General features: G+C 40.2%; 1 protein-coding gene across 2 annotated transcripts in view; it reads right to left on the bottom strand.

The window, feature by feature from the left end:
- Nucleotides 1-21,570, bottom strand: part of LOC120714013 (zinc finger protein GLIS2-like) — a 32,487-nt gene that overhangs the window by 4,555 nt on the left and 6,362 nt on the right. Inside the window, exons 2-6 of one of the 2 annotated variants that reach the window (XM_040000038.1) lie at nt 9,314-9,502; nt 7,628-7,821; nt 5,037-5,222; nt 2,793-2,926; nt 1,968-2,086 (exon numbers count right to left, since the gene is read on the bottom strand). In XM_040000038.1, the coding sequence (XP_039855972.1) occupies nt 1,968-2,086; nt 2,793-2,926; nt 5,037-5,222; nt 7,628-7,821; nt 9,314-9,479 (799 nt within the window). In that variant the 5' untranslated portion in view covers nt 9,480-9,502. The remainder of the gene's footprint in view (nt 1-1,967; nt 2,087-2,792; nt 2,927-5,036; nt 5,223-7,627; nt 7,822-9,313; nt 9,503-21,570) is intronic. The other variant, XM_040000116.1, reaches the window with a different exon arrangement.

Raw genomic sequence — 21,570 nt, 5'->3', positions numbered from 1 at the left:
GGTGTGAAAAAAGATGTGGGTCATTTAAGGGTGAAACAACTATGAGACCTTGCCACACCCTTCATGTAAACTACTGAGGTCACTTGAGGCCGGGTGTGTGTGCATTAAAGTTCCTGTTTAGGAGTTTTAAATGGTTTGAAAAGAATCAGACTAAGAATACTTTATTAATGCCTACGGAAATTATGGAGGCGTTTAAATCATCTACATAGATTAGATTAGATTAGAATAGCTGTTGCTGCCTATACTGTGCTTGAACAATGAAATTGTAATTTGAATGACCATCATTAAACAGTGGTGGTGGGTTACGATACCATCAGTCAAGGTCTTAATACAACTATGACCTGGATGGTGAAAACCTGCACAGACGTCTGGGTTTTTCACAATATTTTTAAATGGGAACAAATTTTGTTTCCCATGTGAATTGGTCACAGTTTGAACTGACCTCTATTTAATTAAAAATCAGATTTGGGCTTTTGGCTGGACAGACAATTCTGTCCCTTATACTAAAGTTACAAAACAGTGGTTGGAGATCATGGCACACCAACAGTACTGGAGCTATTTATAATTGCCTTGAGTTTGAGGGCTCACCTCTACTAAAAAAAGGAACTGAAGGAAAGCAGTCAGCAACCACTGATATTTCCTAATAAGAAGGTTTTTACAAGAAAACATTTTTCCTAGCACTGGCTAAAACTACAGCAGGTAAAACAGGTCTGAGCTACAAGGATTGTTTTTTGGAAATCTAAAACAGTTGACATAATTTCAAAGCACGTACTTGAAAGGTCTCTGGAAAGCATGTCCATAGAGAGAATGGCTGATAGTTGATAGAAGTGTTTTTGCAAAGTGATGTCTAAGAATGTGAAAGACAAAAGCCAAAATCCATAAAGCTTTCTATGCTCGGCAGCAAACAGCTAACTCAGTTACAGACATTTTCAGCCTGCGGTGGAAGAGACCAGGAAAAAAAAGCTAAAAGTGAAATAAAGCTAAAAGCTCAGTTTGCAGTGGTTCTCAAACTTTTCACAATGAGTACCACCTCGTAAAATATATGGCTCTTAAAGTACCTCCCTTATGACCGACATTAAAGTACAGTAGTATAGGCCTATTTAACACCACATACAGTTCACATGACACAATTTTATTTCTTATATGAATGTTATTTATTTTAACTGTCATAAACAGGATGTGACAAGTGGTAATAATAACAACTGTACTGCATTAAACATTCACCGCAGGTGGGATGTCCGGTCTTAAGTGATGACATATGAACCCTGCTCCTGGGTCCAAACTACTCTGCGTTTATTAAGGCTGTTGTGTTTTTAACATGTTTCAATGCTTTGTATCTTGTTCTATTTAATCCGAACAAGCCCATTAAAACAGTCAGTGATCACTGTCGGCCTCTCTCTCGGTGTTTATTACCACTGTTCATTTTAAAATTCAGTTTTTAGAACCTCACGATGTAACTACATCCCAGCTAGCAGCAGTATATTAATGACTAACCTCATATTGCAGTTGTTCTCCTGACTGCAGTTTGGTCCGTTTACAGCATCCTGCCATACGATTGCATTTGTCCCTAACCATCGGGAACCCTCACTTTAACTGTTATCGAGTGGAAAAAAGATAGCATTCATCCTCCAGTTTCACTGCGTTTATGTTATGCTAACCAGAGCTGTGTAGCTAGCCACCACATAGCACATCATTACATACCAGCCAGCCCAACTTTAGTAACTCTGCAAACATAACTTCTGTTTAGTTTTCAGTCTTCATTTATGACAGAAGTGATAGCAGAGTTGTACGTTTTAATTTTTCAGAAATCACTCAGTCAGAACATGCTATATTATTTAGTCTTAAAATATTTTTGGAAACTTCTCGCGTACCACTAGAGGGAGCCCACGTACCACCAGTGGTATGCATACCACAGCTTGAGAATGACTGGTTCAAGTCATTGCTGGTTTTGATGGGACTGAACTCACCTGTGTGCGAGCGAGTGTGTATCTTCAGGTTCTCCAGACGTGAGAAGCTCTTGTTACAGGTGGGACAATGGTGTGGCTTCTCATTGGTGTGTGTGCGGATATGAATCAGCATTTTATACCTAGAAATCATAACAAATAAGACACACATTTACAATCAAGATCAAGCCGTTTTTATTTTTTTCAGCATTTTTACCTAGGATGTGGCTGCTGATATTCAAATGTGTCTTATCTTGGAAGCCTGACATATGATGCTTACATTAAATTGAAAAGATCATGACTCACTCTGATGACCTGTCACACTGGATTCAAAGCTACTATTGCTAGCATGTTTTCATTTCTTTGTTTCTTAAGGCAGCCAACCTTTTTTGCACCACGGACCAGTTTATGTCCAACAATATTTTCACAGACTGGCTTTAATGTGTCGCAGATAAATACAACAAAATAAAATCAGTACTGGTACCAAAAAAAGAAGATTTATTCATGATATACGGGAAAAGACCCAGGGAAACCGAGTTAACGATAAAAATGATAAAAATTAAAATAACGCTAAAAACCAATAGCTTGAGGCTTGGGTGTGAAATTTATGGTTCTCAGGGTTTCTGAGAACCATAAATTTCACACCCAAGCCTCAACTGTCGCGGCCCGGTACCAAGCGACTCGCAGATGGGTACCGGTCCATGGCCCAGGGGTTGGGGACCGCTGTCTTAAGGTATTACTTAGGAAATTACATTGCTTTTAACACCTGTTGCTTAGAGACTGGTATAATTTTTATGAGAAATATGCTTTGTGTCATCCTCACGACAATGGAATAAAGCCACAGAATACCTTGCATTGAAGCCCCTCCCATTTCGAGCACAGCCTTCCCATTGGCAGCAGTATCCAGAATCCTTTTCAGGCTTGACATGGAAGTCGTTGATGTGATCCACCAGGTCCTGCAGTGAATCGAACAGCAGGTGGCACTGAAGGGCAAAAGAGGGAATGAAGCACATGGCTGATAAGAAACCTGATTGTGACCTTTTTAGGAAACTTTCACACAAACACTTGATGTTTTTTTCTTCTTATGTCACTCTTTCTTTTTAATTGAAAATGTTTGAACAGTATACCATTAAAAGCAACCTTTGTCAAAGTATCTACAGTTCCACAGTTCAGTACAGTAGGTGCTATTTCCTAAATTTGTAAACTCTGTAACATATTGTATTATTTAAATAGTTTCGTCTTTTACTGTTACTGTCTTGGAGCAACTGTAACCCACACAATTTCCTTAGGGATTAATAAAGCATTCTGATTCTGATTCAAAGGATTGAAGAGAAAATAAGCCTCTGTCTCTAGACTTTTCTGCATTGTCCCAGGATATGGATTTTATATCTGTAAATTTAATGTAAATTAAAAAATGAGAGAGTGTGGAGGTGTGTCAGAGTGTGGCTGGAAGCTGCTCGCGTGGGTGCCAAGCCGGGAAAAAACGACAAAGAGACTGCCAGTAGTGTGTGTGATGGCAATAAAAGGAAAATAAACCCATACAGTGTGTTCATTTGTGGTCCTTCTTCACAGCAAAAGTATTTTCTATAAATTTGTATATTTTAAACATTTATTTTAAAAAGTTTCTATTGCACTAAAAATCAGGTAGCATGACAGAGGTTTTGTCTAATTAAATTAATATAATGTGGGAGTAGGTCGTGGATAATAGGCATTGATTTGTAAATAACTGGACATAAACTTGAGCTTATTATATAATATTATACGAGAGTATCTTTCTAACTAAATAGGCAGCTTGTCATCTTTTGCTTGAGGTTATATCAAGAGATATAAAACGTTCTGGGGTCTACTTGAAGGAAAGGCAGATGCCAAATTTAAAGTGAGGTCAGAGGTCAAATGTGACATGTGTTTGGATGCAAACTATAATAACATGATACAGGCACGTAAGCAAACACTATCAAAAACATAACTTTGGCAGAGTCAACTGCAGTTTAAATGACAGGTAATAAGTATGTGTAAGTATAAAAAGATCATTTCATAGCTCGGATAAAGCCATCATAAAAACATAATGTTATTGATGGGTAACTCTAAATCTTTAAAAGTTTTTTTTCCTGTGGATTCACAACAGTCACAAACCCCATGAATGTGTGACACAAGCTTGAAGTGTGCAAGCTGATCATCACAAAAAATTATTCTTCTTTGCTTCATATTTATGGTTCATCCCATCTTCAAACTTAGTCTTAATTTTTGTCTCAAGTACACAACTATACATTTCTGTGGCTTTGATGGCTCTGTGTGCGGTATGAATATGAGTATTAATGGGTAACTGTGGCTTGAAGTGTAAGAGAGCTATAAAAAACAGGTGAAAACACTCTGAGGAACACTGCTGCTGCTAGCAAAAAGGGAGATTCTGGCTATTATTAGCCTGACGTGATGATCTGTAGTTACTGTATGTAATAAATTTAAGTGTGACGTACTGAAGAGCATGTCCATTAATCATAGCATCTGTTGTTCTGATATATGAGTTACGTTTTGTACAGTTTACCTAATCAAGGTACTTCATTGTTTTTCATTCATTTTTTATACATAATTATTAATCCTTTAGTTCTTAAAATACCAGAATATAATATAGGAAATGGTTGATTTTGACCTTTTATACACCCAACTATATTTTTTTTAAAAACACAAAGTTTTTCTATTTAAAATTATACAAACAGAAGAAAAGGTAAATCACTTTTCACACCAAACTGGTTAATTTGTTATTGCTAGATCACACCGCACACCACACTCATTTTTTAATACTGTAACCTCTGATAGCATTTATCCCCGCTGACCTCTTTTTCTGTAACTCTTAGCTTTATATATATTTTGTTTGCAGCGCCACTTAGTGGTCAGAGTAATGTTTGCAGGCTCTTTTTCACCCTCATTGAAGAAACTGCTTGTGCCTGCTATTAAGTGTAGGGTTTGAAGCGCGACACATGATTAATAATATTATCTGCCAAAATAATATGACTCAAGCTTCTGCTAAAATGAATGCAATAAACATATAACTAATATATAAGTATAACTAAACCTACAATATTTAATTACACGTACCTTCATCCAACGACAGGCCAACTGAGCATCCATGGAGGGTTCCGGAGAAACCGGCTTCTCTCTAGTCTGACTGATGAACATGGAAGAGGGAAAGCTGTAGCTTCTTGGTGGACTTCTAACTGGGACATAAAATGGATAGCCCTGTGGTGAAGCACCAGGTTCCACACCTCGGTGAAAAGGTGATTCCTAAAGCAGAGGAGGATAGAGAGAGGTCAGAGCAAGAGAATTTTGTGGCAACAAAGGCAAGATGTTCATTAGTTATTCACAAGAAAAGAAAAATAATTCATTTACTTCACCGTTAACGATGAAGAAAGAAGCTGACCTAACACTAAAGCCTGCCACTTTGAGCTTGATCATTAGAAAGATACAACTATCAGAGGAAATGGAGGAAGGTTGTGAAATAATAATGTACTCCTTCTGATCGTGTTTACTTCAAGTGTGTTAAAGTATGATTTAAGAGCTTTTGCATCCATGACATGTATGTTTATTAAATGGGGATTGAAGGTCTGCATTTGTTTTTTGATTTATAATTAGAATACACTTCAGCAAATCCAGTGATGACAATGAAAAAGGGCTTGATAATGTAAAAATGAGGACTTTCTCTGCTAAATGATTAATCTGGTCCAAGAAGGGAGATTTTGTGCCGTAAGTAAAGGAGTTGTGTGTTTGATGTTTTCACCATTAAAGCACGGCTAAAATTTGATTTAGACAGAATCACTGCGTGGCTGTGGGCTGTGTGCAGATGCTGCGCCGGCAAATTAGATTCACTCCCTGGATCACTTTTCTATTCAGTCCTGCTGAAGAAAAATGGAGCGCATTCAGCCACGATTAGTCACCGGTTTGAGAATTCTAAGATTGTGGTCATGCCTGTTCAGAAGATTAAGTGATTACATGAATACATACACGTACCTGGAGTGTGTGCTTGTAAAACATTTTTATTATTCTTTTTATTCTTGCAATCCTCTTTAAAATGAGTGCAGCACACACCGGCCATGTGTTTGTAATGAACCCCGCTCAGGTTAGGGGAATGTAACATTCCTGGGTATTTCAAAAGCTGGACAAACATTAAAGGAACTGTTTGACATTTTTAGAAACATGCTCATATGCGTTCATGCTGAAAGACAGATGTGACTCACATGTGTACTGTGAAGGTAACACTACAGCCAGCAGCCAGTTAGCTTGTAAAATATTTATTTGTGAGCTGTACAGGTGCTAGTAGTCCTAAAAACCGCTGTTCTATTAATGTCCTCTTGGGTTCCGCTCCCATTTGTAAAATGCCAAAATCCAGCTGTAACAACTACATCTCTGTACAAAAAAAATTATATTCACATTCACAACAGCTTCACAGTTGGTGATCTTTTTTTATATCTCATCCATTTTGATACTTTTAAGACATCAATTCAGGGGCATGTGCATTTTAATCCGACCAGTGTGCTGACACAGGGAAATGATTACCATTTCCTAGGCCTCACTTCTGCTTATTTGAGATCTTAAACAATCACATGACCTTCTATGAGTAAGCATTTTGTCAACAGTGGAAAGAAAAATCTCCCTTTTAACAGGAAGAAACCTTCAGCAGAACCAGGCTCAGGGAGGAGCGACCATCTGCTGCGACTGGTTGGAGTGAGCAAAATAACACAGGACAAAAGACGTGATGTGAAAGGGAGCCAGAGATTAATAACAAGTGTGATTCAATGCAGAGAGGTCTATGAACATAGTGAGTGAGAAAGGTGGTTGAAGAAGAAATACTCAGTGCATCATGCAAATCCCCCAGCAGTCTACACCTATTGCAGCATAACCAAGGGAGGATTCAGGGTCACCTGATCCAGCCCTAACTATATGCTAAAGACAGTTTTAAGCTTAATCTTAAAAGTAGAGATAGTGTCTGTTTCCTGAAGCCAAACTGGAAGCTGGTGCCATAGAAGAGGGGCCTGAAAACTGAAGGCTCTGCCTCCCATTCTACTTTTAAATAATCTAGGAACAACAAGTAGGCCTGCAGTGCGAGAGTGAAGTGCTCTAATAGGGTGATATGGTACTACAAGGTCATTAAGATAAGATGGGGCCTGATTATTTTAGACCTTGTATGTGAAGAGCAGGATTTTTGATATCTCAAATCAAGATCAACAAGGTCAACAAAATTCGAAGCAGAGGTTTGGCAATACAAATGTGCAACATAGAAGATGTCATTTTTTTCTCCCATTAATTTTTAAACAAACTAAAACGCTATCCACACAATCCTTGCAAGCGCTATCTAGACTCACAAATTGACATGTAGTTTTTGACAACAATCATTTTTCAAGCTTGATACCCTGCTCACAAATTGCTGTTATAAAAATGGGCCAGATGCAATCTTAATACAAGGTATTGATTCGGTCTGATGCTTTGCATGCTAAGTATACTGCACCCAGCCACTCAATTCAAATCTTTTTAATCCCCATATCCTCTCTGAAATGTCACAAGAGATTGAAGTCATTACCAAGTCAACTGATGAAACAAGCAAAACACAACTTTTGTGTTTGCACACTAATTGCAAAGTGCAGCAACGCAAGGAGCGGTAGCATTAGTGCACTCCAGCAAACACATGGACTCACCCGAGAGAAGAGGTGTGGCTGAGGGCTGCTGCTGCTCTGAGGGGACTCCATGGGAGAGGATGGAGAGAGGGAGGATGGCGAGGAAGGGGATGGGGAGAGAGAAGAGGCATGGCGCAAGGAGGGGGACAGGCTGAGGTCCATGGCTGGAGGGGTGAAGCAGGACCCAGGTCGTTCTTGAGAGGAAGACAGGGAATCTAGATTAGAGATTAGAGATAAAGCAGGATCCTTATTACATCCATCGCAGTATCATGATTCATTGATTTCTTGATTTGCTGAGGTTCATTTCACAAAATGTCCCTGTAATTTTACCAACGCGTTATTGTTTGCAGGTAATGCCACGGTCTTAGCAACACCCCTGCTCACTCTTTTTAAATATGTTTCAAAATATTTTAAATATACCTTTTCAATTTCATTGAGGCATGTAGAACATTTCTAAAATCCTCTGACTTATTTTGTTCTTTCTTCTTCTTAGATTTTATAACAATCACAATAAAAGTAATAAATAAATCATGAGGCACTTTTCAAAACGCAAAGAAAGTCGCATAAAAAATTGCACAAAGCAACTCCCAGGCCATTTCATTTTGTTATTATCGCAGCTATCTGAAACAATCACACAGAACTCATTAATGTAAGTGCACGGTGCTTCATCCATACTGGACACAAAATAGCTACTAGCCCTTTGTTTGTCATCAGTAGTTAAAGCAAGCCATTTATCAGTTTGAAGGTTGGTGGATCAATTCCCAGTCTACCCCAGACTGCGTGTGAAGTCATCATTGGGCAGGATACTGAAACTCAAGTTGCCCCCAATCCATCCTTCAGAGTCTGAGTGTATGTGCAAATGTTAAACAAGGCACTTGGGTATGGATGTGTGCATGATTGGGTGAATGAGACTTTTAATAACAAGAGCTTCCATAAACATGGAAGGGATGACCCTGGCATTGTTCATTAGTTCAGTCACGCCATCCATTGTGAATGATGGATTAGGTCCTCTTTATATGGTGATATATGGACTATTTATTATTATTTATATGGACTTAAGTTTTTCGTTGTGTGAAGCTCAAAATCTCTTCTCTCTGTCCCAGGTTCACCACTCACCCCAGCTTTAGCCCCTCTGCCTGCACCCTCTACTCTCAGCCCGTCCTACCTGCCTAGCTCTCCAGAAACCTTCCTGAGACTATATTTGCAAACCAACCAACTAAATTTGTTGTAATCTCAGTTTCTATTTTCTGCCCATGTGTCCTTTAATCAATAGCAACAGCAGTGTTTCTGTGTTAAACAGAGACGGAAGCACACAATGCAGTAATGCTGAGCACAAAAGCTGACACAAGAATGAAGACACAAAGTCCATTGTGTTTGTGAATGTCACAGAGGTGCTGTATTTTTTTTAGGTCACTTCATATCAGTGTCACACTCCTCTTGTTATGAGCTGCACTGACAAAAATGGGGACAATCTTCTCGAGGACACAAATGAGCTACTGTTCACTGGGTTTGCAATAATAGGTTACCAGGAAAGTGAGGACAGAGAATCAACCTATTACGCTATTGCATTACCACAGTGATAAACTTAATTACTGCGCCATGACAATATCAAAGTCATGTCATGTGTGTATTTAGGAGAGTAGAAATGATGGAGAATTTATTTCGGTGATGCTAAAACTGCCAGATGTTTACCAGGTTAACTCGTACCTGGAGAAGAGGGAGGCGATGGAAAAGTTGTGCACTGTAGCCGCAGTCGTTTGATGCTGATGTGGGCACAAATAGAGGACGGGCAGCTCCTCTTTCCCAGTATCCCTGGACCGTCTGTGCGACCTGAGGGAAGCTTCAAGTCCAGTGGCTCATCCACAGACAACATGGCCGCCGATTATTGTTGCCCACCTAGCAACAGACAAACAAGTTAACAAACAAAGTGTCTTTATTTTAGTAAAGAGCAATGAAAGCAAATTTATTATTAGGACTTGCTTACTAATGTGTTTTTTTTTTAATAACCTCCTGGAATAAATCTGTACATTTCTTTTCCCTTTTCTCTCTCTCACACTCAGGGATACTGAGTCTGTTGTGGGTGCTAACCACAACTCCCCACACTCTGAAATGACTCTGACTCATCTGGGAAAGAAATACCTGGGACCCACAAATCAAAACAATCTCATTTACACACAGGGAGACATTTCTTTCACACCACCGTGCTAACGGACGACTATATAACAGGTTATTAAACAAAAAAATAATTTTGACCATCTTACAGCTACAGATGAGTTAAAAGATACGATTAATTCGATTAATTCACTCAATAAAGTGAGTTGCATGACTAAAATCATCCGTTTTTCTTGATCCAGGTTCTTAGGCTCTCGAGATTCAACATTCACACAAATAGTACAGAGTTACACATCTTTCTTCATGGGATATCCGCTGGTGTATCATCAGCTATCATTCCCCTCTTAGAATTTGGATAACAATATTCCTCTCTTTAGTAGTGGAGCATCCACATTTAGACTTCCAGATGCAATGAGAAATAATTCTGCAATAATCCCAAATAAATTCTAAAATGACAGTCACAAAACTGTTACAAAAAGTTACTTAATATCCCACAAACTGAAGTAATAGTAACAGTTAGTCTAGATGACACTTCACTAAATTGTGAATACTTGCTAATTAACATACTACCTACAAATGTTAGTTGTTCTAGGTCATGTATTCTGTAATAAGGCAATTTGAAAATAGCAGGGCTTAGTCCTTTGTTGTCAATTTTAGTTGTAGCTCAGTTCCCGGGGGGAAATCATAATGATGTGGGCCTGTTACTTTGATCCTCTGCATTTCTGTGGTGAACACTCGAGGGCCTAAACTAGACTTTTCAGTAGTTTTCCACTTCTGATGGTATGATACTCTGGGTGAAGCATGCGACAAAAGTTATCCCAGCCAATGACTAAACTCATGGGTTCTTGTTAGACTAAATGACTCAAGACCCAGATATGTGCTGCAAAGAAAAAAAATCTCCCAGCAGAAAACCAAAGAGGGGAAACTCTTGGACCAAACCCGCAGTGAAATGCTTGACAGCTGCCGGGAAAGTCAACGCAATACACGACATTTTTGCACCTGAGAATTCCACAGCTGTTATTCACTCCGTGTCAGTGGGAGTGTGTACGCGATGTCAAAAAAAGCTCATCTAATGTTGAATTACATTTGGTATTATATATAGGGTGGGCCATTTATATGGATACACCGTAATAACATGGGAATGGTTGGTGGTATTAAAGTGCTGTTTGTGGCAAACTCCTCAACATAGGTGGTGACCATGGTGGCCATTTAGAAGTCGGCCATCTTGGATACAACTTTTGTTTTTTTCAATAGGAAGAGGGCCATGTGACACATCAAACTTATTGGTAATGTCACAAGAAAAACAATGGTGTGCTTGGTTTCAACGTAACTTTATTCTTTCATGAGTTCATGAGGTTTATCTACTCTATGTTATACATACATAACTATAACATAGATATACACTCAACAGTCATAGCATTATGACCACCTGCCTAATATTGTGCTGGTCCCCTTTTGCTCCAAACATCGAGTCATGGACTCCACTAGACCTCTGAAGGTGTGCTGTGGTATGTGACACCAAGATGTTAGCAACATATACTTTAAGTCCTGTAAATTGCAAGGTGGGGCCTCCACGGCTCAGTCTTGTTCGTCCAGCACATCCCAATGATGCTTGATTTAATTGAGATCTGGGGAATTTGGAGGCCAAGTCAAAACCTTAGACTCATTGTTGTGCTCCTAAAATCATTCCTGAACTATCTTTGCTCCAGCATTATCCTGCTGAAAGAGGCCACAGTCATCAGGGAATACCATTTCCATGAAAGTGTGTACATGGTCTGTAATGGTTAAGTAGGTGGTACGTGTCAACATAACATCTACATGGATGGTTGGACCCGAGGTTTACCAGCAACATTGCTCGTAGCAACACACTGCCTCCACCAGCTTGCCTTCTTTCCATAGTGCATCAAGTTGCCAGGTGTTTCCCCATTCAAAACTTTGATATATATGTTGCTAATTGCAAGTTTACTTTAAAAAAAACAAACAAAAAAAGACGGAACCAGGCTTAACTGTTAGCCCTTGCGTTTAATTGCAACCCTAGCATACAGACAAGACAATAGTAAAATAAAAATATTTCTCCATCCTACAAAAAAGACAGTTTGAAAACATTTCTACTTTGCAGAGTTCACTTAAAATCTTACACCCACAGTGCAGAAATGTTTGCAGGTATCCGTTTCAAAGACAACAGTATTTAAACTGCATTTAGTCAGTGTTTGCCTCCAGTGGAGCTCCTAACTGGCGCCAGACGTGGGTTGTAAGTGCATTTTGTGACACAACTGCAAAAGCTCCACAGTGTGTCTCACCATATGACTCTTTAATGATAGCTGGCAGCAAGAGCATTCTTAATTTACTTTCACCGGCTGGATTAAACCTTCCAGCTACATGTACACCTCCTTAACTTCTAAACTTGCTGTCGCCGCAAATTCTTCCACAATCACCGACACAATCCCCCGACATAATATAAGGCAGAGGCTAAACCACAATGAAGTCAGTGTTTAGGTCCTCCTGTCGGCTTGCCAGCTACCTCACCACACTAAGTTTCACATTCCACAGCAACCTTGTTGACTTCTCTCTCTCACACGCACACAGCTATTTGGAGGTACTGTAACAGCACGCACACTCAGGACCATATGTCACACCAGTAGACATGTGTATGGCTCATAACCACACATGAGCCCCCAACCTCCCAACGGGTCCACCCCCTTTTTTCCCCTCAGTGACCTGCGTTTGGGCAGCACGCCCAGATCCACTTATGGATCCTCCACTGCCTACAAAAACACATAGTTTGACTATTTGCAGACTTACAGTCAAGCATATGTACATACTTGTGCACTAGTGCATGCACTCACTGTCCTATACACTATAGTACATACTGTAAATATATGTAAGAAGCAGCATTTTTCACTCAGAGATGGTCTTTCCATACTGTCCCTCACTGAGAGGTGGCACCACTCTACCTCAAACCTTCAACAACAAAGTTATGCTTAAAACCAACCTACATTAAACCCATTTGTTTGAAATCCAAAACACCTCATAAGTCAGGAGCGTCCTCACCCTCACACAGTGGTTAGATATGCCTGTCAGAACCCCATAATTCTTACAAGGGAGGCAAGCTGACAAACACGCATACACACAAAGTGCATTGCTTACACATTTTTTGCATGGAAATACGTACTGGTTTACACTCAGACTGGATTGCTGATGCTGTGTGTATTCTCAGCACGAGAAATCGTTATTAGACTCATCCAAATCCCACTTTGACTGTTCGATTTTTTGAAGCTATTATATATGAAGCAAAGCAGACACACACACATATGCTCACACAGTTTATCCCCTCTCCTCAGGTGTAACACACCCACACATGAGAGTTTGTCCTCCTCTCACAGGAAACATTTGCCTCCACGGTGCCCCGATGTGGCCTCTCCCTCTCTCTTATTTTTTTATTTTTCCTCCCCTGTCTCTCTCTCTCGTGCGCTCGCTTTACTTCCCTCCCTCTCACTCCTTCCTGCGGTTTTCCTCTCCCAGTCCTCCAGCGGAGCATACCTCTCCTGTTCTCTGTACCTCCCACTCCTTTTTCTTTTCTCCTACTTTTTCTTCTCCAGTGCATTTTTGAGCTCCCTTCTTTTATTTCTCCCCAGTTTCACGACTTGTTTTTATTCCTGTTCTGTCCTTCCAAATCGAACAAGATACAATGACATGAAATGACAGTGTTAATAACTGAGAAGATAGACTGTAAAGCTTTGGATCAGGCATGGACTTCACAGTCTTAAAGTAAAAACCTTTTTCAGTGTAGGTATTCAATGATTGTTTTTTTTATGTTTTACTCTAGACCTATGCTTGTTCCACGTGTGAAAAACTAGCTGTCAGGATGAGGAGGAATCAATTTCAACAAGGCAGCAGACAGAGAAAGAGATTTAAGCCAGTCCATCACTCCAGGAACAACGTCAGGCCTGATTTCTAAGGTTTATATATTCTTTGATCTTCCACTCAGTGTCCTTATAAGGTATTATGCAAGACCGCCGCAACAGTGAGGATGATAGGAGGCTTTGTTTTTGTGACGTGGAGGCATACAGAGACAAAAAGAAAAGAGGCCGAGGTGCCCTCGTGAGAAATGAAATTGGACACCTGTTTGAACAGCAGTGGACAAAAAAACAAAACAACTGGTTTGCATTAGGGAGAAAAAAGGGGTTTCTAAGGACATAGAAAGGTTGTTGAGAAGCATGGAGGAAGCAGCGGGGGGTTCCTCTTACCACACACTCTGTGGTGAGTTGGAGGTAAACAAGTTCTTGGAGGCAAGTTTGTTTTTCTTTTAAAGAAAGAGGACAAACACGAGTTTTTCTTTTCTCATTGAAGTCCAAGTGTTGCACAATATGTTTTTCAAGGGCCGGAGAGACTGTGCAGATCATCCAAAACACTAATGACTATATCACATTTCAAACTCCAGTCACAAAAACAAAACCACCTCCGCTGCAATCAAGCGGCTTTTTTTCTTTTCACCGCCACGGCAGCAAAAAGGAAATTTACTGTCAGTGTTCACAACTTGAGAATGAGTTGCGCTGTTGTTTTATATGATGTCAACTCTGATTCACGGCGCGCGCTCTGTGCCAGCATTCACGAGGGTGAACTTCCCTCAGGAGAGAGAAAAACGGCAACAGTGCGGGGAGACTGAGAGCGAGTGGGCGATGAAAAATGGCAAGGAGAAAACAGAAACTGTGGGAGTCAGACATGGGCTCCCACCCTTTCCTCCCCTCACACTTTTCCCATTATTTGTCTCGGCATGTCTCGGCGTTCCCTCTCTCTCTCTTGCATCTCGGCAGCACAAAGTGATGCAACTGTACCGAGCAAGTCTGCAATAGCTACCAGTAGAGCCTGCAGTGTCTCTCATACTGACACTGGCGTCTACACCACTTATGAAGGGAGTGGTGGCGACTGTCAGGGGGAGGAGGAGCGGGGGGGTGGGCGGGTGTAACTTCTGGAAACAGCGACTGTCTTTTTTTCACTTGAAACATACCACAAATCTCACGTCTCTATACGTCAATAAGCTTACTTCTGACTCTTGCTGTCTATAGGGAGACTTTTGAAAGGCATGAAGTAGCTGCTCACTTTACCAACAAATTTGTTCCAAAAGGGCTGAGCTGCTAAGTGTCATGACAAGAAGTGCACATTAGAAAACCCAACTTTAAAAGTTGAACAGTGCTGTTTATTCAAGCTCAGATTCACTCACACAAACAATACGTTTCCTATTAATTCCTTGAATTAAAGCCCCAGTCAGCCCAAGAGACAGATCAGAAACTCCATGGCAACCGCCAGCTGCTAGAGGAAAATATATATTCCCCAACCAGATGGTGAGGGGCTGCTAGAGGTTTCTGACTGACAATAGGTGAACTTGATCGCTAAAGGCCCATTGACGGCACCTTAGAGACTAGTCCAAGTCCCCCTGCCAAACACAGGTTATTACAGAAAACTGGGTATTCCCCAACAGGTTGGCGAGTGGGTGCTGGAGGATGCTGGTCATCAGTAGCTGAAAATGGTTAGTAGCCATTGAAAACAGGCATCATTTTGACTGCTTGGTTAGCGAGCGCTTGCAACATCATGGATCACAAGGAGGATTGTTGGTGTAACACCTACTTTGCAACTACTCACCAATGAATGGGGAATGCATATTTTTTCTCCAACCAACCAAAGATTTCCAGGAGAGGTCGCTGACCAGTCTGTAGGCCTATATGACTAGGTCCTAGGGTTTGTTTTTACATTCAACAACTTCATTAATCAGGGAGTGAACTTCATTGAAAGCTGCAGTGTTGCACACTTGATACTGTCTGAAATGCCACCAGCAATGATTCTCCAGTGCTTCTAGTAAACTGTTATTGCTAATACAAATTGTATTTAGAAATCTGTTCCTTAGGGTGTTTTCACACCTGCTGGTGTTTAATCCGCTTAAATCAAACTCGGGTTTGTTTCCTCCCTCGGTGCAGTTCATTTGTGCAGGTGTGAACATGGTAATCACACTCAGGTGAGGAGCGAAAGCAAGACCCTAATTAACTCCAGAGTGAACGTGAGCCGACCACGATCTGAACCAACTACCAGGTGTACATTACAAGTTTGAACTAAAAACCATCCCGTGGCCACCTTGGATTGCTTTTCTGGGATGTGCCAAGGTACAATTAAGGTACAATTAAGGTACAATTAAGGTACAATCAGTGGTTTACTTTTGTTGCTCCCACCCCAGACACATCTGGACAAGAAGCGAGCTGAACATTTTTTCGTGGTTTGTAGTGATGCATTTAGTTTTGCTTGGAGTTCATTTTGATTTTTCTCTGTGTGAAAAGAAATCAAATCTACAAAACAAAAAAGCTACAAGGTTACTGTGGCGGGGCGGGGCTTGCGGTGCTGTGCAGGGAAGGCAGACGCACCTGCACAGCGAACGTGAACGTGCACCCATGGTCTGCTGTGGGTTTGTTACAGTTACAAATGAATCAACTTATACGGACCAGACTAAACAATCTATAGGTGTGAAAACACCCTTAGTAGTGACCTCAGCTGTCACAAGTAATAACAGTTATTAACCTGTTACAAAAACATCTTCCATGTCTACTAAATTTACAGACTTTTAACATAATTCTTCACCATATGTATTGTGTTAAAATCAACCATATGGTTGTCAGCAATGCCCTTTAAAAAAAACCTCTGTTATATACACTAGGTAGCATAACAATGAATGAACCAAACCTGCTTTATCATACTTTCAAAGTAGATGAAAGGATGAAAGGACTTGATCTTTAAACAAAATGTTTACTTTGTTTAAAGATCAAGGGAGCAGAGAGTCATTTTGTCATAGAACCAAAATTCTTAATGCACCCGAAGGAGTCGACCCCTGCTAACCATTAGAAAGTGTGCAGGTTCAATGCACTTTTTCACTGACGTGTACTTTTCTGACCATAAAGTACACGACACGCATCTTTTGTAGAAAGTACAATAGTGGTGTAGCTAACACTAATGGAAGCATTTTTTATTCAATTGCAAGTTAATTATTCATTTGTGTCAGATGCCAAATACACAATAGTTTTTGCTTTTTTATATTTAAATCCCAAACAGACTCCAGTGCAGCTATGACCAAAGAGTCACATTTGCTTTGAAATAAACAAACTGGAACAAGCTCGATCAACAGGTTCTTAAACAGCATCCAGATGCTGAAAATCACATTTAGGGACATTAGGCAGTGAAATATGTGTGTTTATTGCAAAAATATGGGATACCTGCTATTTATCATATATAAAAAAATTGCTGAACATTTTGGAAGCTAGGCCCTGGGAAGAAAATGCTGGAGAGTTATTTAAGACTCCCCCACTTAGAGCACACACGGGGTGGGCGGGCGTTAATCAGATAGGAGCTTTATAAATGGAAAGATCAGTTGAGGAAGAGCTGTAATAAAAGATAAACCCCCCTCGTTACAGTTTATCCCTTCATAACTCAAAGATGAACATAACCATGTATAGTAAACTTCATGCTGGTGGAAGTTAAGAGCATATTTGTACTAACTGAACGGTTCTTACTCCTTAGTTAAAGAGGGTCTGTTTTTCTTCTCTAATTCTTCAGTGTTAAGAATTTTGTCAAATCTAACTCTTTTCAAGAAACACTCTGAAACCACTCCTTTGTGTTTACATTAATGAAATGGGTCAAATGAATGCAAGAAAAAGGGGTGATTTGATTTCACTTTAACCATATCAAACCAAATCACTCCAGAGCTTTTCACTCCCTTTGTACACTCGTACTCCTCCCTGACCAACCAAATGGTTTATTAAACCAACAGTTCATTCTTTGCTCAACACCAAACAGCAAGCAGACAAAGGAAGTAGCTAACTGATGAACATTTAATCAGCCAATTAGCTCTGAAAAAAAACCATTATTCTGAGAAGAATGAATATTGGATTTAAATGAATAAGTTAACAGACACTTCACCTCTACCTGCAGCTTAAAGAATAGCCTGTGTTGCTCAGCTTTATAAAGTAGGCCCACACTGGTATAGTACATCTGTTTTGTGTTTTGAGATTATTTTGCTCATTGCAAGTGTGAGAAACAGAAACTGCTCACTGTTTACTTACTTTTTACGTCTGTTTCATCAGATATCTGAAATGTGCAGCAGTTGCACTGATGCAGACTTTAATATGTTTTGTGTATTAGTTTAGAAAAGTGAATCACTATAATAGATGGCTATGGTTTATGTATTTTCTGTCCTTATGAAAAGTTTATGTCAGTGGTAAATGTAGGGACAAATTATTGGCCTGTTGACAAAAAGCTGAGGGTTTCATCCCCATATGGTTTAAATCAGAGTATAAAATGTTCTATTCTTCCGTACGTAAACTCTGAACACAACAGAATACGCATAACCATAACATCATAGCAGTAATACAGCTTATAAAAACCACTTATAGAAAATCATACAGACAGAGCACTCATTCACACTGCATGTTAAAACATATGCATGGCCTAAAAGAATCAAAAACATTGGGGGAGATGAATGGCTTAGTTAACTCAGAACATGCTCATCACTGCCAGTAATTAAACCACATGAGGGCAAAGTGAGCATGTTTCACTTATTAAATCATTGTTTGTATCTACCTGTCTGACTCAGCCTGTCTGACCCCATGCCTTATGTTGTAAAAACGAATTCATAATTATTTGTAATTAATTAGTTAGTAATTAGCACAGACACAGCGCCCCAAGCATGCACTTTATGACAAATAGATGCTAGTCAAATTTTTTATGGCAGCAACATCTTTCCAAAAGATATGTTGATCTCACGGTGGTTTTACACAAATGCCACAAAGAGGCATTCTTGTTACACTTCACTGAAGTCCAGCTAAAGGGTCGATGCATAGCTGGCATGCTGTACTCTGTTTTTTTCTGAGTCTGCACAGGCACAAAAACTGGCATGTGAACTTCTGCATCGATGTTCACATGCACTCTCTGATGATAAATGCTCACATTCATGGAAGCAATAAAACACCTCCAATGAGTTCACTACTCTGTTAAAGGGTGTGTCGGGCAATTCTTTTCATCGATCTAAGAATAGCATATTCTAATGTAACAGCGAATGTGTTTATTCCATCATCTGAGGCTCATCGTCGTATTTATGACCTGTCCACGCGTGCTCTGGTATTTTGGTAGCCTTTTTAAAGCATTTTGGCCACTCGTCCACACATAAACTGCATTCTAAGTGACTGAAAATGGAAAAAAAAAACCTTCTTCCAGGTGAAGATTTTCACAAAGTCCATGAACATCATGTCCACATGTAAATTTATATTCTTCTTTTTTTCTTTTTTCTTTTTTGATGACTTAAGGTTGATCAGCAATAGGTTATGTTGCCACTTGTTGCTTAGGAATTCTCTTGACATCAAGTGAGATCATTTTTTAGCAGAAAATCTTTGTTACAAAAAATACCCGTGTATATAAGTTTAAAAAACAACAACAACAACAATTCAGTCACATTTTGACATGTAAGGGATCACACTGTCAAATACCTTTCAAACTGAACAATGAAATGGTGCAAAAACAACACAAAAAACAAAAAAAAGTAAAGATATCAACAAAAAGCCTGTTTAGACAAAAAGGTTTTTAACTGAGTCCACAGAGTCAGCTAAATGTAATTACAGTGGGAGACTGTTCCAAAGTCATGGAGCCACAGACTGAAACGCTCTGTCCCGCTTCTGTCTCATACACGGGAACACCAGCAGATTGTGAGCCTGCGATCGAACCCTATGAGCAGCAGTCTTCGATTCAATCTGAAATAATTTACTTTTTACTTTTCATTCTCGTTATATTTTAGTTTAGTCTCTTACATCTGTCTCTTCGCCTCGTTCAGAACCCCCACCCATAATGCCTTGCAACACCCCCGCTACCACCATCCCACCATTTGGCAGCAGGACAAGATCAACAGAGACTTCACTTCTCCCCTCTGCCTCTCTGTAATTCCTTGCCGTCAACGGTGCAACAGAACCCCCACACCCACCCACGGGCCCTCCATCCTGACCGTTTCATCCACTGCCACCTTCAAAGAGAAAGACCACGGATGGAGAAGAGGACGAAAAAAGAGAATGGAGGATGACGGAAAAGAATGAGTGGAGGATGAAAAAACGGGAAGGGATGTGGGAAATGAAAGACAGAAAGAAAAGCGAGAAAAGTGTTTTTAACCTTGTCAGGCGAGACAGACGAGGCCAAGCACAGTCTGCATCCCAGAAATCCGTCTCTCTTTTTCCCTTTCCCTCAGTTTTTGTTTTTTCTTTGTCCTTCTTTCCTCTTTCTTTCTCAGCCTCCCTCTTTCATTCCCTCAGCTCTGTCATCCAGACGTAAAACACACAAACACATGTGCCTCACATTCCTGCGTGCAGAGCAGATTCACCCAATTTGTTTCCACTGAGCGTGTGTGTGTGTGTGTGTGTGTGTGAGTGAGTCTCTGCATGCGTGCTTTCGTATGCGTGTGCTCGTGTATGTGCCAAGCCAGTAAATAATAACCAATCCCAGCTGTACTGTGGACCGTTCCTCTCATTCTAGCTGAGGAAACAAAGAGGGAGGGAAAGGAAAAAGGCTCCATCAAATAGCAGAGTAATGAGCTGGAAAAAAGTCAGCTGAGAGTTGAGCAGGAAGAATTAATTATGTTTTAATGCTAGCAGACATTATGAGTCCTGTAGGAGTGCCAGTCAGTATAGGAGTTGGGCCAGATGCCACCTGAGAAAAACAGTCCATTTGTACACATTTCAATAGAGAGTCAAGGTTCGGCTACCTTTAAGGTTTTCCACCGAGAGGAAGCAGCTATAGGTAAATCACTGCAACAGATTCCTTCCAGATTCCACAAAACAATCCATTACTAAGTTGGCTTCCTCACACTGTGGGAAACAAGCAGACTGACATTTTCATCCAGTTTTCTCTCTGGATTTGTGAAAAACAGTTGGATATGACAGGAACCAAATCTGAAACCAAAACAGGGGCGTTTTTTTGTGCAACCTTAGAAAAGAAGGCGGCTATATCCAAGGAGATTAGACGGGGAAGTAGACAGGACAGCCCACATGAAGAAAGGCAAGGAAGATCTTGAGGAGAGAAATAAATGTTTAGCCACAGGGTCACATCACAGGCCTAGCAGTGTAAGCAGCAATGTCCAGACTTCCCTATCTCTCGCTATCACTTCCAGTTCTTCTGGGTGGATATGTTCCAGAGCCTGCCAATTATAATCTCTCTAGCACATCCTGGGACTTCCCCAGTCTTCCCTCCCATTTGGGCATTTCCAAAACTACTTCACCTAGGAGGTGACACCATTTCGTTTGGAGGAGCCTTTCACTAAGTCCAGACAATCTTCTGTCACTAGCAGCTGGAGGTCCTTTTCTTTCTGTTACTACTCACAGTGGTGATACTGTCCTACTTTTCTATGCATCTAAGGTGGAGATACTGACTTTCCTATATGGCAGGGATTACAAGCTCTTTATTGCTCTCACTGTTTCAAGATTAAAGCAAATCTGTTATACAGATTTACAGTGTATTTACAGTGTAATAATTTTAACTCTGCAAGTTAAAACTCCATTAAAAAGTGGAGATTAGTCCTGAAACAATAAAAACAATCTCTCTCATCTCAACTTTAATGCCACTGATCTGGGTCAACACCACCCTTGCCTGTTCTTCACCTCTCCGCTAATTTCATTACATTTGGCTTGCTGGTTTTTGTCTTCTGTTGCTGACATGCGAGTACACAAACCAACAAGAGGCAAAACACATCGTCACCAAACGGGACAATTACAAAAGATTATTCCAAAAAGTGTTCCTACATTTTATTATACACTCGTTTCAGGGTCACAGGTGTGCACTCA

Source organism: Simochromis diagramma, unplaced genomic scaffold (assembly GCF_900408965.1).
Source record: "Simochromis diagramma unplaced genomic scaffold, fSimDia1.1 OVJJ01000798.1, whole genome shotgun sequence".
Classification (NCBI taxonomy): domain Eukaryota; kingdom Metazoa; phylum Chordata; class Actinopteri; order Cichliformes; family Cichlidae; genus Simochromis; species Simochromis diagramma.
Note: the sequence above shows the minus strand (reverse complement) of the source record. Positions and strands in the feature narration are given on the sequence as shown.